This window comes from Hydra vulgaris, chromosome 15 (genome assembly GCF_038396675.1).
Source record: "Hydra vulgaris chromosome 15, alternate assembly HydraT2T_AEP".
Lineage (NCBI taxonomy): Eukaryota > Metazoa > Cnidaria > Hydrozoa > Anthoathecata > Hydridae > Hydra > Hydra vulgaris.
In genome coordinates, this window is record NC_088934.1 from 32,777,239 (window position 1) to 32,800,577 (window position 23,339).

At 27.7% G+C, this 23,339-nt stretch overlaps 2 protein-coding genes across 2 annotated transcripts in view; both read right to left on the bottom strand.

Moving 5' to 3' along the window:
* Positions 1 to 582: 582 nt before the first annotated feature.
* Positions 583 to 1,663, bottom strand: LOC100210236 (deaminated glutathione amidase). Its single transcript, XM_065819359.1, has one exon. The coding sequence runs from the start codon at positions 1,615 to 1,617 to the stop codon at positions 706 to 708; it is 912 nt and encodes a 303-aa protein (XP_065675431.1). The 5' UTR covers positions 1,618 to 1,663; the 3' UTR covers positions 583 to 705.
* A 1,678-nt stretch (positions 1,664 to 3,341) lies between these two features.
* LOC100199134 (mitochondrial inner membrane m-AAA protease component AFG3L2) overlaps positions 3,342 to 23,339 on the bottom strand; it is a 70,656-nt gene continuing 50,658 nt past the window's right edge. The window contains exons 9-16 of the mRNA XM_065819360.1: positions 23,031 to 23,160; positions 17,799 to 17,896; positions 15,277 to 15,387; positions 14,444 to 14,559; positions 14,137 to 14,217; positions 13,924 to 14,043; positions 12,163 to 12,357; positions 3,342 to 3,878 (exon numbers count right to left, since the gene is read on the bottom strand). Of these exons, the coding sequence (XP_065675432.1) occupies positions 3,663 to 3,878; positions 12,163 to 12,357; positions 13,924 to 14,043; positions 14,137 to 14,217; positions 14,444 to 14,559; positions 15,277 to 15,387; positions 17,799 to 17,896; positions 23,031 to 23,160 (1,067 nt within the window). The 3' untranslated portion in view covers positions 3,342 to 3,662. The remainder of the gene's footprint in view (positions 3,879 to 12,162; positions 12,358 to 13,923; positions 14,044 to 14,136; positions 14,218 to 14,443; positions 14,560 to 15,276; positions 15,388 to 17,798; positions 17,897 to 23,030; positions 23,161 to 23,339) is intronic.

Sequence of the window (23,339 nt, forward strand, 5' to 3'; positions counted from 1 at the left end):
TAGAGAGTTTATATAACTTTTACTATAATTGGAGTCATTTAAAAACGATTTAACTGGATTCTTTCCAAGTTTGTCAAGGCTTTCATTGTAAAATCTTTATTTTCACAGAGCTTTATACCGTGAATTAGATACGGAACTGCAAATGATTTCTACAACTGGATAATGGAACTTGGATGTGCAAACCGAACTGTTTGAAAATTTGATACTTTAGTATCAATATTTGTTCTATAAAGTAAGACAAAAGTTGATTTTTTGAGTCCCAAGTAAAGCCCAGATGATTAAGTTTATCATGAGGTTATGTAACGGAAAAATGTTGAATTAACTTAAAGTTTTGTTGTTTTTAATGCTTTGAAAAATTAAAGGTAGGAAATAGTTTGGGAGAGAGGAAGAGAGAGGGTAGGGGGCGGGAAGAGAGGTTGGTTGGTGAATTTGTAATAAATAATGTGTACGTACGTATCGACAGCATTAATGTGTACGTACTTTATGGATGCCCCTTAATTTTAAAGTGATGAAATGAATGTAAAAAAATGACTGTAAAGAAAAATAAAAATCTTGTACTATTATTAAACAAAGCAACATCAATAAAAGATGAAAGCTTTTTACATATTTATTCAGTTCATTTATTTATAAAATATATTGTTAGAAACAAAGAACGTTTACTATTTATTAGATTTTTTGTCGAAGCAGGGCTTTTTTGTCAAAGCTTTATTTAAGATCCTTTAAAGGGTTATTATATAAATCATACCTTCGATGTTCGAATACTGGCATACTTTCGCGAATAGAATCAACTAAACTTAAATCAATGCTAGCAATACATATGTCGTTTTCTTTTTCACATTCTGCCACTATTTTTCCCCAAGGATCAACTACTAAAGCATGACCATAACTTGTCCTCTTTTCGTTGTGTTTCCCAGTTTGTGCTGCAGCTATTACATAGCATTGATTTTCAATCGCACGCGCTCTTAGTAAAATGTGCCAATGGGCTAGCCCAGTTGTAAAGGTGAATGCGGAAGGAAAAGTGAGGATTTGAGCTCCAAGTTGTCGATTGACTATGGAAATTTCTGGAAAACGTAAATCATAACAACAAAGCAGTCCTATTTTACCAACAGGAGTATCAACTGGTTTTTCAATTATTTTACCTGAGGTCACGTATGAGCTTTCTTTTAATACAGTTCCAGGTATGTCAACATCAAATAGATGGACTTTTCTGTATACGCTTACTAATTCACCGTTCGCATTTATAATGATGTGCGAATTGTAAATAAAACTGTCAGAAGTACAACACTTTTCATGGAACCCTCCCATAGACAACCATAAAGATTTCTCTTTTGCCAGGTTTTTGTAATGTTTTATTGTATTGCCTTCTAAACTTTCAGCCATTTTAACAGAGTCGGTTTTGTTTTCTGCGATATAATCAAAACATTCGGGAAGAAAAACAATTTTGGCTTCCTCGTCGTAAGCCTTGTTTATTAGTTCAGTGCAAATTCGAGTGTTTCTTTCTTTGTCGCCTGTGGAATTCATTTGACAAATTGCAACTCGCTGTTTGGATAGACATGTTGAGATATTTCCAAACATTATTTTAAAAAGGACTGATTGAACAGATGCTTTACAAAGCATATAATCTTAGTTGCCTGAAAACAAAAATATATCTAATTTTGAAAAAATTATCAGTGGCCGTATTCACATCTCTTCGTTAAAATTTGCAATTTTATAATTTTTTTAAAATCGCATTGTAAGGAAAAAAGTACTATTTATAAAATTGTACTTTTAAATACTTGTTGTTTCATTTAAAAGTTGAACATTTTTCAACTAACACTCCAACTTAACTCTTAATGGAGAGATGTGAATACGGCGACAGAAAGATACAACATTAACCGAAATTATATATATATATATATATATATATATATATATATATATATATATAGACACACACACACACACACACACACACACACACACACACACACACACACACACACACACACACACACACCTATAGTATCACTTACGGGGACAGATTTTACAAAAAAAAAAAGAACACTTACGGGGACATTTTAGTGTACCCGTTAATTTTTTGTCCCCGAAAGCATCTTTTATAGAGAACGAAAAGTTCATACATCGACTATTAAATAGCCCGACTCGCAGCGGAGTGCTGCTATATCGACTGAAGGTTTGGTTTGGGTCAGCATCAAAGTCAGGCTTAGAGTTAGGGTTACGGCAAGGTTTAAATGTGGTTATATTACTGTAATTAATCGTTTTTGTAAATAGATGATTATAAAAATGAAATTTATTTAATAAATAAAAATGACAAAAATTAATATAAAAAACGTATTTTTATTATAAAAAAAAATAAATTTAAATATGTATAAATAAAAATATGATAAAAATTAAAAAATAATTATATTTATGATAAAAATAGTATAGAAAAAGGTGAAAAAACAAAACAAAACGGGAACAAAAAATAACATGTCCCCGTAAGCGCCGACTAGGAGTGCGAGTATATGTGTATATGCGTATTTATGCATGTATGTATGTATATACATATACATAAATATATATATATATATATATATATATATATACATATATATATATATATACATATATATATATATATATATACATATATATATATACATATATATACATATATATATATACATATATATATATACATATATATATATACATATATATATATACATATATATATATACATATATATATATATATATATATATATATATATATATATATATATATATATATATATATATACACACACACATATATATAATATATATAAATAATATATATATATATATATATGTATATATATATATATATGTATATATATGTATATATGTATATATATGTATATATGTATATATATATATATATATATATATATATATATATATATATATATATATATATATATATATATATATATATATATATATATATATATATATATATATATGAAGACTCCACGGTATGAAACGGCAGTCACATTTTGAAAATTTTGACTTTTTACTCTTTCTAGCTTTATTAACCACAATAGTTATATAGTTAACAGTATATTGCAATAATTGCAATATACTTCAAAAATGCACACATTTTCCCTAAAAATTCAAAACCTATATTGGTTTAAAAGTTTATCAACAAATTATCTTAAATGAAAGAATGTGACCCTGCCGTTTCTTCTCGTAGAGTCTTCATATATTTGGTTTATTTACAAGATATGTAATTTCTTTTCGTACCACAAGCTAGATAAACGATATTTACAACGTTAATCGCATTATTACATCGTTCATAATTTATAAAAAGCCTAAGTCTAGGGTCTAAAAGTAAATTATTTATTTTATAAATATGCTAAATTACATATTATGTAATATATACAATTACGTTAGAATGAAAATCAAATTCTTTGTCTTGGAAAAAATTCATCCCAAAACGAACTGTATTGAAAACATTTTAAAAATCTCTTAAGAAATATTCTCAAGTCTAAAATTTTTAAATAGTTTCTATAATGTATTAAATCAGCACTATAGTCTTTTTCACCAGCTGCAAAATTTCTGTTAGTTATCTAGATCAATTACTCCGAAAAACGCATTTGCATTAGGAATAATACGTGAACTAAATAATCTGACGATTATTTAGTTTACAGGAAGAGGTTTTTCATTTTCATCGTTTTCTTTGATTTCATTTTCTAGCTCTTTAAGACCTTCTGGTAGTGTAGTATCCTCTTCTTCACCGCCTGTTCCTGCAACAAATTCTTCATAAGTTGATATTTCTTTAAAAGGTCTAGGACCAAGTAACTCGATCATGTCTTGTCGCTTTAAAACTTCCTGTTCTAGCAAACGCAATGCTACCTATTAAAGTGAAGAAAAAATATTTTTTTTTTCAAAACTAACTTGATTTCTTTTTTCTCTCTTCATTATTTATAAAGAAATTTTAAAAAAATAGTGTGCCTGAAGTCAAAAAAAACAACACAATTCTGATTTGTTACACACGTGAAATTAAATGTTTAAAAAAAAAAAATAAAATCAAGTTTAGGAGAGAGTCAAACCGCGTACGTACTCACTGTCTTTAACACCCCCCCCCCTTGTACGCGCTCGTACGCTTTTGACCCCCCCCCCATATACCTGCATACGTACTTTATGAATGGCCCATAGTTAAAAGAAGTAAAAAACTTGATATTTTAAAGAAATCTGAAAAGGTGAGATTTTTATTTATAATAATAATATTACAAGGTTATAGCTATGGATTTATTAAAAAAAAAAAAAAGGAATGCAGTATTAAGTCGCATTATAGTGGCCTTTGAATTGATTGTTTCTAAAATAATTAATGTGATTATTTTAGAAACTTTGTTTTACTGTTATTTGTGAACTTAGATTTACTGTTAGTGAACATAATTTGATTCGAATGGAGACTTTCGATGACGTCAAATATATTGAAAAAAAAAAGAAATCTGACTTTTTTGTTTAAATTTAAAAAAAATTTTAATAAATAAATAATAATAAAATAATATAACTAATTTGAGAATATATTATTTTGGTTTAAATATCAGCTAAAAAAATTTTCCACTGAGTTTTAAATGAATAGGGTAGGGTGGGGCAAGATGACCCGTGGGGCAAGAAGTCTTTTTGCTTATGTGAGAGCATCATAGAACGGTAATGTTTTATCCCTCTATAATACTATTCATAAAGTTAAAACAAAATCGTGGAATAAAAAATGTTTTTAATATTGCTGGTAGGTGAGGTTTAAATCGGTTTTTTACTTTTTGGAGTATTATGTTAGTAAGATGCTTCTAATTTTGAATGTTTATTGGATTGGCAATACTTATGCGATTAAGGTAAGAAATGTGTTGTTTTATAGAGAATTTATCCCACAATAGAATGTAGTCAAGAAATTTTATAACTTAGCAATAAAATTAATTTTATTTGTATTAAACTTGTACTCACTACAGATGAGGCAAGATGTCCTCGGTTACGTGGGGTAAGATGCCCTCAAAGGGTTTCTTGCGTCGTGGTTTTACGGAATTTCTACCATTTTAAAAGTGTGTTTAGAACATCAAAACGTTTATTAATTTAGTTATTGACAATGTTTATATGTTGGTTTATATGTTGATAACTATTATACATATTTATAAATAGCTTTTTAAAGTAATTTTATATATTAAGTAAATGCTATAATGTATATGCAAAGTAAAATAAAGCTGTATCACATGCTATTGCTGCAATTCAATACATATTTGTAAAACTTTTACAAATATGCATTGCATTCAGCTGAATAAAGTTGTATAAATACAACTTCATATATTATTACATGCGCATAATACAATTTTTAATAAAAGGAGTTGTGTTTAGCATGCAACGTCATATTAATAATTGCAACATCGTGTTATTGTTAATAATCTTGAGTAATTTTGTATGTACATCTAACTTTAGTAAGTTCTTATTTAACTCAAAGAGAGTTAATTTATAGATGTTATGTAATGTATAAAATAATAATGAATTGAATAATTATATAATACTGTGTATGTATTTGTATGTTTATATAATCAAAATTTTAGGGTTTTAATATTTCTTTAGATACATATTTAAATATTACAAATAATGGTGAGAAATTATGTGCGAAAAACACAGAGAGGTGCAACAAATGATAGAATAAAGTCAGCATTAGATGTAATAAAGATGGGCTGCAGTCTAAAGAATGTTGCATCAGAATTTAGTATTAATAAAAAAACATTACAACATCGAGATGGAAAAGTAAAAGTAGCTGGTGGTTTGTCTCTAGGTGGAAAATTTCCTGTTTTTAGTAAAGAATTTGAATTAAAGATTGTTACACAAGTTCGGATTATGGAAACAGCATTATTTGGCTTGACAACAATCGATGTGCGTCGCCTAGCATATGATTTTGCTAAACAAATGGGAATCGATTATCCTTTTAATAAAGAGTCAAAAATAGCAGGAGTGGATTGGCTGCGAGGATTCATGTCTCGCAATCCACAACTTTCTATTCAAACTCCACAAGCCATCAGTATAAGCAGAGCCATTGGCTTCAATAAAAAGTAAATCAGTTTTTTTCAGTATACAAGTCATTATTTGAGGAACATAAGTTTTCAGCCAAACAGCTCTGGAATATGGATGAAACTGGAATCACAAATGTCCATAAGCCAGGAAAAATAATTGCAACGAAAGGCAAACGACAAGTTTCGAAAATAACTAGTGGAGAAAGAGGTGCTACTGTGACAGTTGTGTGTGCAATGAGTGCAAGTGGCACTTATGTCCCACCCTTATTTATATTTCCCCATAAGCGAATGACTGATAGGCTGGCTGTTGGTGCACCTTCAGGCTCAATTATTAGAGTTAGCTCCAGTGGATGGACTGATTCATCTTTATTCATTGAATGGTTAACACATTTTGTTGCTGTGACTCATGCATCTAAAACTAATGAGCAATTAATTGTACTTGATGTTCATCACAGTCACAAAACACTTGAGGCCATTAACTTTTGTCGTGACAATGGGATCCATCTCATAACTCTTCCACCTCATTGTACACACAAGATGCAACCTTTAGATCGTACATTTTTTAAACCATTGAAAGTTGGCTACAATACAGCAGCAAGCAACTGGATGTTATCCCATCAGGGGCGTAGAATTTCAGTTTTTGACATGGCAGGTATTTTTGCAACTGCCTACAACTTTACTGCAAACATTGACATAGCAATCAATGGTTTTAGATGCTCTGGTTTATACCCAATAAATGACCTTACTTTTAATGATGAAGCCTTTGAAGCAGCTTTGCTCACTAATGAAGCTGAGCCATTGAAAATCTGTCAGCATTCTAGTGAATTGCCTAATTTGCCTCTTGTTGCACCTATACAGTTGGCAAATGTCATGAGCACAACAACTACTGCTGCAAAATTGAAGGCTGTTGATGATGCAGTTTTGCCAATTGTTGATGAGTATCTTGGCCTTAATTCTCCCTTAAATGTTTTGGAAAAGATTTCTCTGCGTCCCAAAATTCCTGTTTTAAGACAATGAAAGAGAAAGACAGAGTCAGTTGAAAACCTTACTTCTTCACCTTTCAAGAAGCGACTAGAAGAGCATGAAAACAATGTAAAAAAAAAGCAAGAAGCAGTCATATTGCGTAAAGAAAAAGCTGCACTTGATAAGGTGATCAAGCAAAAAATGAAATCAATAAATTTGAAGACAAAAAAGGTGAAAAAGCCTGAAAAGCAGAAAGACCTAATGGCATAAAGAAACAAATGAAAAGGAAGAAAGATATGGTTTCTGCCTCTGAAAGTTTTATCACTGATACAACTCTATGCACCATATGCTCTTGTCCATACAATGTGCCACCATTTGATGATTGGACACAATGTAGTAAATGTACATCTTGGTACTACTTTTCATGTGGTCCAGATGATTCAGACTTATGCTACTACTGTGACTCATAATGTATATGTTATTTGAACATTTATGTTATAAATTTATGTGATATAAATTTAAAAAAATTATTTATTTTCAAGACAATTGCATAGAATAATTGCAGTGTTTATATTTCAGTTATTTTAATAAAATGTAAAGAGTTTTTATAAAGAACTAATAATAGCTTTTATTTTAACTGATAGTTATTTTTAGCAACTGTTTTAAAGGTTTGGGGCAAGATGCACTCTAAGGAGCATCTTGCCCCACGGCTGGGGCAAGATGTCTCCTTGCACAGTTATTAGTTTTTTTAATTTTAAAGTTTATCACCAGTAAAAAAGTAGTTATTTTATCTTACCAATGTCTTCTCTTATAAGTAAACTTTGATATTAAAAAGAAAAATTACAAAAAAATGTAAAAGTGTTTGTTATATATGCTAAAGTTTGTTAAGGAGGGCATCTTGCCCCACCCTACCCTACGTATTTTTTTAGTTGATTGGCGTTTCTACTTTTAGAATATAAAGCAGTATTGAAAGTTATTAAAAGAATTAAAATATTAATAAAACCATAAAAATCTTGTTTTTCTGCCATTTTTTTTTAGTTTTTTATTATACCAAAACAAATGAAAATGGCAGGAAATGAAATTTGTCGTTTTCGATCATCCTGTGCGCCGCGCGGAATTTATTTTTAAAAAAATCACAAATATAAGTATTGGTTTAAAAAGTGACAAAAATTGCAATTGTTAAATAGTATATTTAAAAATTGCAATTGTTAAATAGTATATTTAAAAATTGCAATTGTTAAATAGTATATTTAAAAATTGCAATTGTTAAATAGTATATTTAAAAATTGCAATTGTTAAATAGTATATTTAAAAATTGCAATAGTTAAATAGTATATTTAAAAATTGCAACTGTTAAATAGTATATTTAAAAATTGCAATTGTTAAATAGTATATTTAAAAATTGCAATTGTTAAATAGTATATTTAAAAATTGCAATTGTTAAATAGTATATTTAAAAATTGCAATTGTTAAATAGTATATTTAAAAATTGCAATTGTTAAATAGTATATTTAAAAATTGCAATTGTTAAATAGTATATTTAAAAATTGCATCTGTTAAATAGTATATTTAAAAATTGCAATTGTTAAATAGTATATTTAAAAATTGCAATTGTTAAATAGTATATTTAAAAATTGCATCTGTTAAATAGTATATTTAAAAATTGCAATTGTTAAATAGTATATTTAAAAATTGCAACTGTTAAATAGTATATTTAAAAATTGCAACTGTTAAATAGTATATTTAAAAAATGCAATTGTTAAATAGTATATTTAAAGCAATTATCATGTAATATCGTAAACTACAAACTATTGTGGAATAAAAGTCTTATAACACTGACCCAAAAAAAATTTCTTTTTGGAAACAAAAACAACAATGTGGTAAGTTAAAAGAGGATTGGAACTTGAAAAACGTATAGAATTAAATTTACAGACGGTTACTCAACGACTTCCAAACTTATTCGACATTTATAGTTTCACAAAAGAACGGTAAGTTAACTAGTAACTATTATTGTCACTTAGTAAAGTTCCAGAAAGAGAAAAAGAGGGTGCAGCTCAATTCCAATCTCTTAGTCAGTAACCACTTTAAAGAGAAGACCCAGGAAGACCAGCAAGCTGTGAATGTTGCTATTGCAAAATAAAAGCGTTTGCAATGTTTTACTCACAACCTCTAACTGGTTATAGGAAAGAGGCCCAAAAGAAAAAATTAGTGGATAAGTGATTTCTCTCTTTTTATACAACTAAAAATGAATTAATTTGCCCATACAAGTACAACATACTTAAAGAGACATTTGAGATTAAGTTTGGAAAAAAACATGTTCTAAGCGATCTTTTTGATTGCTTAGAACATCTTGAACATGATCTCACTTCTGTAACAGGTCGGGCTTGCAGTGGCTTGTGAATTCACAATAAAACTCAGTTATTTACTGCAAACAACTATGCCATAGTGTCGGCATTCCTATATTATCGAATGATTACACTCTCACTGAGTCCTCATCTTTACGCCTTCTCGGATTATCGTTCATTACTAACCTCTCATGGAAACCAAATATACAATCAATTGCTTGCAATTATTTCACTCCTGGTTGGTCCACAATTGCTTGCCATTATTTCACTCTATTATTTTACTCTATCTATACTAATCTCTTACTAGTCCCTGTACGAAATATTGTTTTCATACTTGGGCTGGTTCTTCTAATGATGCTCTTTCCTTTCCAAAAATGCATTGTAAACGTAGTTGGATCTGCTTTATCTACCAAGCTTGAGTCTCTCTTCCATCGTTGCATCTCTTTCTCTTTTCTAAAAGTACTATCATGGTTGCTACATAAACGAGCTATTATCTCTAGTTCCCTCAAGCAAAACTCATTCTACATTGACTCATCAATAAGCAGTTACCTACTTTTACTGCATCTGTTCCTACATGCTCTGAAAAATGTTATTAGTCTAGTTTTTCCCTTCAACCTTTTGGAACTCTCTCCCATCTTCATGTTTTCCTCACTCATACCACCTGCAACTTATCAAGTCTTCTGTCGGCTGTTTTCTTGTTCTTTAACTCCATTCTTTGTTCTCTAGTAACTCCCAACTTAATAATGATTGCTTGCAGCTTCGTTGGGAGTGAATGAGAATAAAATTATACTTAAGATTATTCATCTACCTGCTTAAATGTAACAACATCTACCGGCTCATTTAAATGTTTTTTGTCACAAATCTAACAACATCTACCTGCTCATCTAATTGTTTTTTATCATATACAATATTTACTTATTTAATATTCTCGATTGACAAAAATACGTTACTTTTATTAATTCGGTATTTTAATGTAAAAAGCAAACAAACTAGTATAAATTTCACATCACGTCGAGGCTTACTGAAACAAAATGATAAAAATCATAATTTTTCATACTTTTAACATTAAAAAAAATTTCATAATATAAAAAGACTTTAAACAAAAAAGCAATGGGTATAAACACATTCTTTTACAAATTATAACAATCCAATCAAATAGCCTCGGTAAATTTATGTCAAACTATTCAACTTTTTAAAAAATGTCTGCAATATAGAACTTAAAATCTACTAACAAGATATTCGATTTTTCAGCATTACTTTTTAATGTGTTAGCAATTTAAGGATAAATTATTAAATACATAGGTTTACCTGTGTTTTGCCAGAATAATGGATAAGTTGGCAAAACACTTGCTCAGTTTTGCAACAAATTATTATATTACTAAAATTTTAAATATTCAAGAGCTTTCTAGTGAAATAGTTTACCATTCAAAATTAAATAAGATTTTGGTTTTTTCTTATAATTGTGTTTTTTTCGTCACAGATGATATTTGGAAGAACATTGCAAAGTTTAGAATTATAGTGGGATGTTTGATTACCAAATAAATTACTGCATTTTGTTTCCTTTAATTTTAATTTTCTTTCTATTATAAAGTAGCGAATTAAATTGCATAGTGACGTTGGTGCTTCCAGGTTAATACATTTGTGTATTACTAAAAGGACCTTGAAATAGATTGTTTCTCTAATTTTCAGCTAATGCAAATTGTTAAATTCCTGGTCATTTACCGATTTTCTGTTCTTGTTTTAAATACTAGTGTTGCTGCACAATTATGAACAGATTGCAGTTTTTTTAATAGTGTCTTTTCAACTGCAAAGTAGAGGGAGTTGCAATAGCCTAGCTGCGAAAGTGTTAGTGAACATACTATGGTGCATACATTTTTGTGCGATAAGAATTATTTTATTTTGATATTTTGCTCAATATATTTTGGCAATTTTTAACTTATTTTTGTGTGTTTTTAAAGATAATTCACTGTCAAGTATCACACCTAAACCTTTTGCTAAGTGGAAAATCTAATGCAGCCCTTGTTAACAAAAGTACCTACAATAATATTATCTTTTTGATTGCTAGGTGATGCCATAATTAATATTTTTGTTTTTGATTGGTTAATACATTAGAATGATTCACCCATCCATTTAGATATGTATTTAAGACATTTTGGTATATACAGGACTAGCGCATTATATTGAGGTGAAGGACAAAATGCTTTTAGAGTTTGATGATAATCTGAGTATCCAAAAGTTTTAACATTGATTATGTCCAGATATTTGTATAGTGGTCTCATGTAGATATTAATATATGCGGTGCTCCATATTTTACAATATGGTTTGTGTAATATGAGTTACCAATTTTAACTTTTAATTAACTTTAAATGTTAACTAAAAATGATTTGAATCACTGAGCTGAGTCCATTAAACCTATTTCACTAGTTAATAGCCCAAGTATTTTATGTTTTATTAATACATTTTATGCTCTTTTTTTTTTAATGGTAATTTTTTAAACTTTTTGAGATTCAGAAAGTAAAAAAATAATTTTTTGTCAAATTTTGCATGTCATGATTGCATGCTTGCATGATTTGACATTAGTTGTTTAGGAAAACTAAAATTATCTAGATCAAAAAATTAAATTTTTTAAAAGAATTTTAAAAAGTTTTTGCCTATTAAAATATATATTTGTTTTGATCAAACATTAATTAAAATTAAGAATGTTATCCAGTTTAAATTTAAATTTTTAAACCAAGTATACTTAAATCTAGAGTCAAACTATTTAGTAAAAACAATCAAAGTAATGAAACAGATTTAAAAAAAACTAAATAAAACCTTTTCAATGTCTGCTTTATGTTTTAAGAGTAACTCATAAGTTCTAGTATGTGCTCGATCAATCAACTCTCGCACTTCTTCATCAATCATTTGAGCAGTTGCTTCACTGTATGGTTTATCGAGAGTTTGTTCTCCTTCACGAGGTAATTGGAAAGATACATTTCCCACTTTTTCATTCATACCAAATGTAACAACCTCGAAAAAGCAAACAAATACGAATAATATAGTTTTCTTATGTCTTAAATTATAAATAATAGTTAACTTTTGATGAAGTTGCTATTATCAGAACAATTTACCTTTAAAAAGGACGCACATCTATTAACATAAAATTTAGAGCTGAGGCTGAACATACAAGAAACCTATCGATTTACCTTATCACTTCTAGATAATAAACTTTAATTGGTAATAATAAAACAGTTAACACACTATTTTTACACAAAATGTAACTATTTTGTCTGACAAGAATTCTTATTATGGATAGTAAAAACTTAAAAGAGGTAAAAAGTAAAAAATTGTAGAGGTTGGTAAAAGTAATATTTATTATAATGTAATTAAAGATTTTTATTGTTTTAGAAAATTGCTTTTTATGATTTTTTCCTTTGATAATTTTTGTGTTTGGGCTGGTATTATCTAAATATGAAGAACTTTTATTATGACAAAAAAAAAAACTTTTCTTCTGAGAAAACTGTTTGGATTAATGTCAACATCTTTAACCTTTAAGAGAAAATAAAATATTAATAAAATAAAGTTATAAGGAAAGTTCTGGTTTAAATAAGCAATAAAATATATACATATTTTATTTTAGTAAATTGTGAAAAGTATTTTTAAAATAAAAATTCTTTTGCTTATGTTGTTTACAAACAGATGTTGCTTTACTCACAATATTGGTCCAGGTTCGGGGTAAATATGACTTGACTTAGGATTGACTTAAAATGGTGGCTGGGCTAATATTGCATTAATCAATCAAAAAATTCATATTTCTATTTTGTGTACCTGTTTTTTTAATTTTTGTAAACCAAATATTAAAAAAAATACTTATTAAAATTTAAATAAATAAGTAGTATTTATATTTTTTGATTTGTTCAAGGGGAAAAAAAAAGAACACTCATTTTTCATCTCACATCTTTTTTCATCTAACAATTTTTGCGACATTAACCTATTCTTATGTCGTGGTGCATTGTAGTTACTACTATTCACAAAAATTTTTTTTTTTCAAAAAACACAAAGATTGGAATGTCAAAATATGGCAACGCATCATGTTCTTAGACAAAGTGCAAGTTAAGCAGTTTGAGACATGTAAAGTTAATATTCGCTGGCCACAAAATTAATGTATCAATTGTTGATATACCCTATATTTTCTGTTAAGCTATGCTCAGCAACTATATTTTGAGATGCAATCACTGCCAAAAGTTGCGCTGGTGTACACCTTTTACAACAAAGTAAGACTTTGAGAATTATTTCCCAGATACACCGCAAAAAACAAGCTTATGAAGAAAATCAACATGATTATTTGAAACTTTGCAAAGAATTACAGCTTAGCCCCGTGATGAAATCCAGCATTTTTAGTTAAGAAACCTTGAGTGCATTCAATTGTGTTATACTATAATATTGATATACAAAGTGTTTTGAATTGACAATTTTTATTGCAAATATACTAATCAAGTAATTTTAAAAATAATTCCTCATTATCCTGATAAAAGTTTTATTATATTTAGTATTAAATAAGTTGAAAAACTAAAAATTAAAAGAGTTAACTCGTACCTGTGCATATGCACTTTGAGTTATTTTATTTAGATCATCCTGAGCACCTGTTGTTATCCTGCCAAAAAAAATTTCTTCAGAAACTCTACCACCAATTGTCATACACATTCGATCAAACAACTAGGAAAAAAAAAAAGAAAAAGGAAAGAAAAAAAAAAAAATACAAAATAAAATGTAAAAAATATCAGAACAAAACAAAATCATATAGAAAACCTGCTCTTTTGAGTAAAGATACTGTTCTTTTGGTAAATATTGAGCATAACCAAGACCTTTACCACGTGGTATTATAGAAACCTAGTAGTAAAAATTACTTATGTGTCATATAATGATGGAATAGAATGATTAAACTGTGAAAAAAATTATTTTTAGCTTATTACACAAAATTATACAAAAACTTCAATAATTATAATAAAACAATTTTTTATGCAAAAATCTATAAAAATATAAAGTTACACAAAACTATACTTAATATAAGAAAAAAAAAAATTTTCTAATGGTCTAATGAACAAAACTGACTAACTTTGAGCAAGGGATCTGCATTTTCAAGAAACCATCCAGCAACTGCATGTCCAGCTTCATGATAAGCCACTGTCTTCTTTTCATCAGGTTGTAACACTTGTGACTTTTTCTCAAGCCCTAATAGAGTTGATTGAAAACACTTTTTGTAAATTTGCATTTTTAGGGAAAAAAAAATTAGAATATATTTTCTTTAATAAAATCTTACTATATATATATATTTATATATATATATATATATATATATATATATATATATATATATATATATATATATATATATATATATATATATATATATATATATACACACATATAAAAATATATATATATCTTCAATTGTTTTATCACTCTTGAAGATCATAAGGATAATTTTTAAAACCCTTCTGTTCAGCTATTAAATTCTGCAAAAAACAAAGTAGGAAGAATTTCTAAAGTTTTTTTTATCAAAAATCAGTATAGATCTTAGAAAAAAGTTTCCATCAATCTATGGCGAAACACACACAATATTATAGACTTTTTTTTTAAAACATCTTTACTTCCAACAAAGCTGCAAGCAACCACTAATTAGAGTTGGAAGTAACTGGAAGAGAAAAGATGAAGATTTTAGAGCAAGATAACGATTGACAGACAGCTTAAAAGATTCCAACTTATATAAGTCAGGAAAATAAGATAAAGGGAGCAAATTCCGAAGATATAATTTATATATAAAATTAAATATAATAGAAAAGTTCCCAGCCTTAATATTCTTTTGATCAATTTTCTTACACAACACAAACAAAATTCAACAAAGTTAGTTAACACATTAAACCAATGACTAATATTTAAACATCTTACCACCAATGACTCTTTCAATAGCTGCTTCAAAATGCTTTAGATCAATTGTTTTGGATAAGGATCTCGCAGCTATTAGAGCTGCTTCATTGCACACATTTGCAATATCAGCACCTAAATAGAAACTTTTTTAGCAATCATATTACTCTGAATTTCTTAAGTAGTTTGTACTTAGGTTTGTTGTGAAATCTTTTTTATGATAAAAGTTTTTAGCAAGACTTCAAGTGTTGGTTTTGTTTTACAAAAAGTAGTATACAAAAATATTTTGTCCATCTAATAAGAATAATTTCCCTCTCCATCAAGTATATATAGTATATACATCTCTCTCTCTCTCTCTCTCTCTCTCTCTCTCTCTCTCTCTCTCTATCTCTATCTATCTCTCTCTATCTCTCTCTCTCTCTCTCTCTCTCTCTCTCTCTCTCTCTCTCTCTCTATATATATATATATATATATATATATATATCTATCTTTCTTTTTATTATTTTTGTTTTTTTTTAATTATTCCCTTATTTAAAATTTTTCTGTTAAAATATAAAAAAAATGTTTTTATAAAAATTTTTCTCTAACATTAATTTACATGCACATAAATTAATTGTACAAAACTGTTATTCTGATAGTTTGTTATGAAAATGAATGTTTTAGATTTTTTAATTTATAAAATATCTATTTTATTATTGAATTTATATCTTTAGAATATTATTTTCAGCAATTAAGATTTTTTTAAAAAAGATATTGAAAAATTTGTTCTTTACACAGTATGGCACCAAGTGGTAAATATTTAAACAAAAAACTTGTTGTAGACTTGGTTAAACAAAGAAATACTTATAGAAAAGTTAAAGAACTTACTAATATTCCATTTACAACAGTTGGAGTGATAGTAATATAAAATAATATAAAATAATACAACATGAAACATTTGAAATTCGTGATGAAGACGAAAGCAGAAAACAACTTTAAGAGATAATAGAGAAATTTTAAGAATGATTAAAAAAATGGATTTGAAAGTGCAAAAAAGAGAGGATTAGTAGATGTACAGCTCATAAAAAACCATTTTCAACAAAAAGTCATATGAAGAGAGATGAATTTTGTAGTAGTATTTAATGCCAGTACCATTTTGGAAGAAAGTTTTTTGATCTAATGAATCTAAGTTTAACTTGAAAAAATCTAATACACTAAGACTTTAAGAAAAAGAAGACAAATACTAATTAGTATATATTGTAAAATATATTAAACCAAAATTTTGGCATAAAAAAATTAACTTTTATGCCAAACTTGGCGCTAACATAAAATTTTCTCAAATTGAACTGAGGCAGAAATTTGGGGGCCTATACCAGTATACTTGTATCAAAATTGGTCTGGATACATCACTGAGTTAGTTTTGGTTGATGGAACTAGAGATAATAGCTCCTTTGAGTAGTAGTCATGATAGTATTTATTGAAATAAGAAAGAGATGCAACCTTTTAAAGATGGGAGATTGGCTCAAGCTAGGCAAGTAGAGCAGGTCCAACAACATTTACAACATTTGCATTTATGAACCTTGTCTAGAAGAGAAAGAGCATCATTAGAAGAAACAACCCAAATTAACAATATTCCATATAGTGACAAATATGAAGTTTGTAGAGGTAGAGAATGGAATCCAGAGAAAGATAATGGCAAACACAATAAAGATAACCTTCCAGTTAAAAACTGTATTGGAAGTCAGAGAGCAAGTTATTTGACTCAAAGACCTTGCAGTGAAGACAGATCAGATGATAGTTGGAGGGGTAAGAGTGTTTTCTAAGGTTTTTAAAAATTGGAACCACAGATGTCATTCTTTATATACAACTTTGCTTAAACTAACATATCAAGTAAACAGTCTTTAAAATCAATTAAAAAGAAATCAAAATTAAAAAGTAAAAAAAAAAGTTGTAAAAGAAGTTAAAACCAAGTAAGATTAGTTGAAAACAAGTAAAAAAAAAAGTTAAAAAATAGTCCAAAAAAAAATTTTTTTTTAAATAAAAAGTTTGAAAAAATGGAATATTGAAAAAGAGTCCTTAAAAAGATTAAGGAATTGATACATAGGTAAAATGTCATGTTTGTTGTACAAAATCTAATACTGTATACATCAATATAAAATACTGGATTTTGACTCATCATCTCCCAAAATCATTTTTTACAACCTATAATTATTAGCCTAATGATATCAGCTCTTGTTGCTATAGTTACAGTTTTTTAAGAAACTTTTTTTTTTTTAAACCAACAACAAAAATAATTCCTAAGTTATATTTAAGGATTTAACAACTTTATAGAATGCTTTTAAGAGTATGGTGCAACTTTCAAAATCACGAGCAACATGCCACTCCTAAAATTCCTAATATATTAAACAGCTAAACAAAAGACTGTAAAAACTAAAATATAAATAAAAGATAAACTTTACAATAAATTATCAATCGAAACTTTTAATGTGGATTATGATACTATGCAGAGAAATAAATTGAAAAACAAGTATACACTATGTCTACATATCAGCTATTCCATAATTTACCAGTAAATCCTGGAGTTAGTGCAGCCATTTTTCTTGCTAACTCATTTGGTTCTAAATCAGTCTTTAGAGGTCGAATATGCACTTTAAAAATTGAAACTCTAAAAGAACATTTAAGAATAGTTTAGTGATAATGATACTTTCATTCCTAACACATATTAAAAAAATCAGTAGATGCATCAATAAAATCATTAACAAAAATATTCCAAATTAAATTATCTTATAAAGCTTAATAATTAGAATTTAAAACTGACTGTTCTTTTTCTTTTTAATAAAAAAAAACCCAAATCCTCAAGTTTTAAAATTTTTTAGGTTCACAGTCATAAAAATTTTTGCACAAATATAAACTTAAATAAACTAACTTTCTTCTGTTTATTTTTGTTTTTGGTATTTTTTGATAATATTTTTGGTATTATTTGCAAAATATTTTGATGGTATTTGCAAAAGGAAAATTATTGACATAACAAAAATTATAATAAACACTTTTTTTTTTTTTGCATATGAATATATTAAATTGTGTGTGTATATATATATATATATATATATATATATATATATATATATATATATATATATATATATATATACATATATATATATACATATATACATATGATATATATATATATATATATATATATATATATATATATATATATATATATAAATATATTATGCCAAAATTGTGTGTGTGTATATATATATATATATATATATATATATATATATATATATATATATATATATATATATATATATATATATATATATATACATATGAATATATTATGCCAAAATTGTGTGTGTATATTGTGTTCAGAAAAAAAAGAATTTTTGAATTTGAAAAACCAAACCGTCTAGATTTGAAGCAAATCTGTTTAAACCTACCCACAAAAAAATTCAGCACCATTAAACCTCTCTTTCCATGCCCTCAAAGCACTTGTTTGGAAAAAAAGGACCTGAAAATGATCAAAAACAGATTACTTTAAGTGTCTTGAGGGCATGGCAGCGTAAATATTTATAATAAATGTTTTTTTCAGGGTTTAGATAAATATCTTTATTTTTAATTTAAAAAGTATGGTTTTTTCAAACATGTGCCAAAGTACCTTACATCATTAGTAAATACACGGTTATCAAGTGGTCTTTAAACATAAATCATTAACACTTAAGAAATTAAAAGATTTTTTCAAATTTACCGAAATCGTTGATTTTGTGACATATGTTGTTTTTGCATATCACAATTCGATATTACTTATCAAATCAAAAAAACTAAATTTTTAATATTTAAAAAGATTTTGTAGAAGTTTCTTCTATAGTTAATTAATCTTAATATATTTAATTAATCTTTTTTTTTGTTCGTGTTTTGTTTCTTCGCTAAGGAGGAAAGACTACCAGGTATTCTTTTTTTGGTAAGACTGGTGGAGCTTTTTCCAGAAATCCTGAAAGCAGAGCAAACTCTGTCAATTGATATCAATCTGTTCTGCTTTTCCTCTTCGTTGTTGTAATGATAGGCGTATTGCTGCATCATGCTGACGGCTCTTTCCGAATGGTCATTGACAACAATAAGACCATTGGCATAACTTTCAAAAATTTTAAACAAAGACTGTGCATGCCAGTATTGGGGTAGAAGTGAAAGGCAGTCTTTCATTCTTTCTTCAGTTAAACCACTTAAACTAAACATAAGGTAAGAAAGCTCATCTACCAAAGGGGCTAAGCTTGGTGGATCTTTCTCAGTAGTAGCATTTTTCTCTTTTCTGTTGTCTTTCTTTTCTTTGTTTTCATTTTTAAAGTGTTTGGTCTTAGGCATTTTAAATAAAAGAATTGCAGCTGCAATTTTTTGTTTTTCATGTGAAGGCAAATCCTCATCCAATAGAGCTAGTGGAATCAAAGTTGAGTCTATGTACCAAGTGTGCTTGTTAAACGAATCAAGCACAACATCAACTACTTTTGGATTCCAACAAACATTTTTAAATTGAAGGATCTGATGGATAGCTTTAATATCTAAGTTAGGGGCCTTTGACACATTACTCGATTTAAAAACACCACTTGGCATAAAAACAGACCACAAACTCCGCGATAAGCTTGATTTCTTTTTTGAGATCGTTGTTTTTTTGAACGAAGTCAAGTTGAGAAAACAAAAGCTGCATTTTCAGATTGCTTTACCGAGAGAACGGGCATCATGATTAGCTCCAGTTTTCCTAATTTTATAAACAGAAGGTGATAGATAAGTCGCAACTAATTCAGCCAGCTCTTTTCTGTCTTCACACTTATCTTCTCCTGCTATCCCTTCTTTCTATATATGCTTTGCAAAAATTCATAGAATCTTCAGCAGCCTCTTCACTTATACTATCAATCACTTCCTTCCAGTTAAACTTGCACAGATCACTTGGGGCGTAACTAAAATTAGGATGTTCAAGAAGGCACTTAAATTTTTGAAACAATAAGTTTTCTGTTCCTGTAGTCAACTCAATTATTGTACGTTTCCAAAAATGCACCATTCTAAATTCTCTTATGTGATGCCTGCATGCTAATTTTAAAAGATATTTATTTAAATTTTAGAATAGCTTTATGATTGAATCATTTTTGATCTTGGTATTGCTTGCAGTTGTATCAAAAAAAAGACCTCCTACTTTTGATTCAAGCTTATATTTCTTTAGAAGGTTCATAATACTTGTATCTTGATCCTCACCAGAAGAGGAAGTTAAAAGAGGAACACCTAGTAGGTGCGTTTTACCCTCAATGTTCATAAGAACTGCAGCCTGTCAATCTTGAACTTTTTTCCTGCATTAATTTCATAAAGAGTTTTTCCATCAAAATGTATAAGGCATGGATAAGGAAAAGTTTCTGTTGCATTTTTTACATCCTCTTTTGCTAAGGTTGGCAAATTTTCATTTGCTAATTTCATTTTTCTAAAAGCTGTTGATTTACTCCAATGTATATCTGTAGGTTCAACACCAGCTTCAGTTAAAATGGCACTTTTAACTGAAGCTGGTGTCACTTTTTGCAAAACATTTGGCGAGACATCACTTAACGTAGCCATTAGGGCAACGTTCCCGGCATACACATCTATTGGAATTTCTGCAGTTACTGTACAGTTAGATTGAGATGGTTCTTTTTGATAATAGTTACTAGGCTCAAAATCAGAATCATAAGATGAATCAGAACTCAAATCAGAATTGAGTTCAATTTCATAATTACATTTTTGCTGATTGCACATCCTTCATTCTATTTTTCTTTCTAATACTCTCTGCTGTCTACAAGCATAAAATAATAGAAATCATAACGAAATGTTTTATGAGAAAAATACCACTTAATACTTTTAATTGTAAAGTTTTACCTTTCTACTAAATTTCTTATCTTCTGTCCCTAGAATAAACTTTCTTTCTCCTTCCTGATCTTCCAAAAACATCAAGTCTTCAAACTTATCCTTGTCAGACTTTTTTATGTCGGTCCTAATAATGTTCTTTAAATCTGACTTGCCTTCCCAATAAACCTTTTTTAAGTAATTCTCTAAGTTTTTCTAATTTGTTAAATCTTTAGAAGAGCCTTTTTTTTCGTTTTTATGTTTTAAATAAAATATTGCTTGTCAAGTTTTATAAGATTTTTTAAGTTGAGTGTCATTAACAACTTCAAACCCTGCTTTTATCCAGCATTTCTTAACCTCAGCGTTTCTTAAAACACAGTTACAATCCAAATTTTCACATCTTTCAAAATTTTTACGAAGCAAGCACGTAACCAAACTGATTTTTTTGGTGGTTTTAGGCAGTATAGGGTGCAGGTATGCTAGATGCTGTAAAATATCCATGCCTGTTGGAAGTTGAATATCTAAATGCATATTTGTTTTTGTTCATTATATTTTAATGAGATAATTTAGATCACTCTCTATCTTAAATATATAATATAAATTAAATTGCTCAAGTTTCTTAAAAATTAGAAATTACCTGTAACTTCTGGTTTAGCTGCTTTAATAATAAACAATTTCTTTTTTTTATTAGATCTTAACTTAAATTTGTTTTCAAACTCGTACTTTTCATTTCTTTTATACATATTTATTGCATGTTTAGTATTTATCTTTATCATTAATCTAAATAACCAAGAATATATTTGTAAATATTATAAAAGCCGAAAAAATACTTAATATATTCTTTGCTAAATTTTATATAGTTTTATTTCACTTGTTAAATGATAAATAACAACACATTATATCTTAATTTGTGTTTCATATTGCTACTTATAAAATTACAAATATTAAAGTTATAAGTTAAAAACATGTTCTTTTATTTGGTAATGGTATTAAACATACATAAAATGAATAATTCTATTCTTATTTTGAATATATACATTTGCAAACTATATTATGAATCTAAATAACAAAGATTGAATTTAATTGTTGAAAAGACTATAAAAATAATGCCGCACTACATAATTAACGTTTTTTAGCCGATTTAAAAAGTTACACTGTTTTTTGAGAAGAAAGAAAAAAACCATACTTTTTTATTCAAAAATACAGATATTTTTCTAATCTCTGAAAAAAAAATTTATTATAAATATTTATTCTGGCCTTGCCCTCAAGACACCTTTTTTTTTTTGGTCATTATCGGGTCCTTTTTTTTCCAAACATGTGCTTTGAGGGCAAGAAAAGAGAGGTTCAATGGTGCTGAAGTTTTTTGTGAGTAAGTTTAAACATATTTGCTTCAAATTAAGACGATTTGGTTTTTCAAATTCAAAAAAAATTTTTTTTGAACACATTAGTGTATATATATATATACATATGATATATACATATATGAATATATTATGCCAAAATTGTGTGTGTATATATATATAGCCATATTGGCACTCAAAATAACAGCCAAAAAATGTTTGGCTACTTTTAGAAAAAAAAAGTTTATTATTTACTTAATTTTGGACAACAATAATTTGATTTGATTAGTATGGAGTATAACTCAAACTTTTGCAATAATAATAAAATTTAAAAGAATTTATAAAATAGAAAGTTAAAATGAATATACATGAAAATTATATTGAATAAGTAAAAATGTTTTTGATTGCACACCAACAACATTTTTTTTCTTCTTTCAAATCTCTATTATCCTAATTTTTCACTTTTTCTATTAAGACAGCTATCAATTCTTATCTTTAAATTTTAATTAGGACTTTGAACAACAAATAATTAAAAAATATAATTAAGTTAATATATTTAGCTAATATTATAGTCATATTAACTGGTATTACCTTCCTTTAATATCAGGTGGAGCCAAATAGATTTGCCTGTCAAAACGCCCAGGTCGCATTAGGGCTGGGTCAAGAACATCTGGCCTATTGGTTCCAGCCAAAACAATAACATTTGTGGTTGAAGTGAAACCTAAATGATTTTTTGCAATTTGAATATATATACATATATATATATATATATATATATATATATATATATAGAGAGAGAGAGAGAGAGAGAGCAAGAGAGAAAGAAAGAGAGAGACACTACTAGTGTTGGGAATACCGGTTTAGCAACTAAAAAAAAAACTAAATTTATTTATTTAAGAA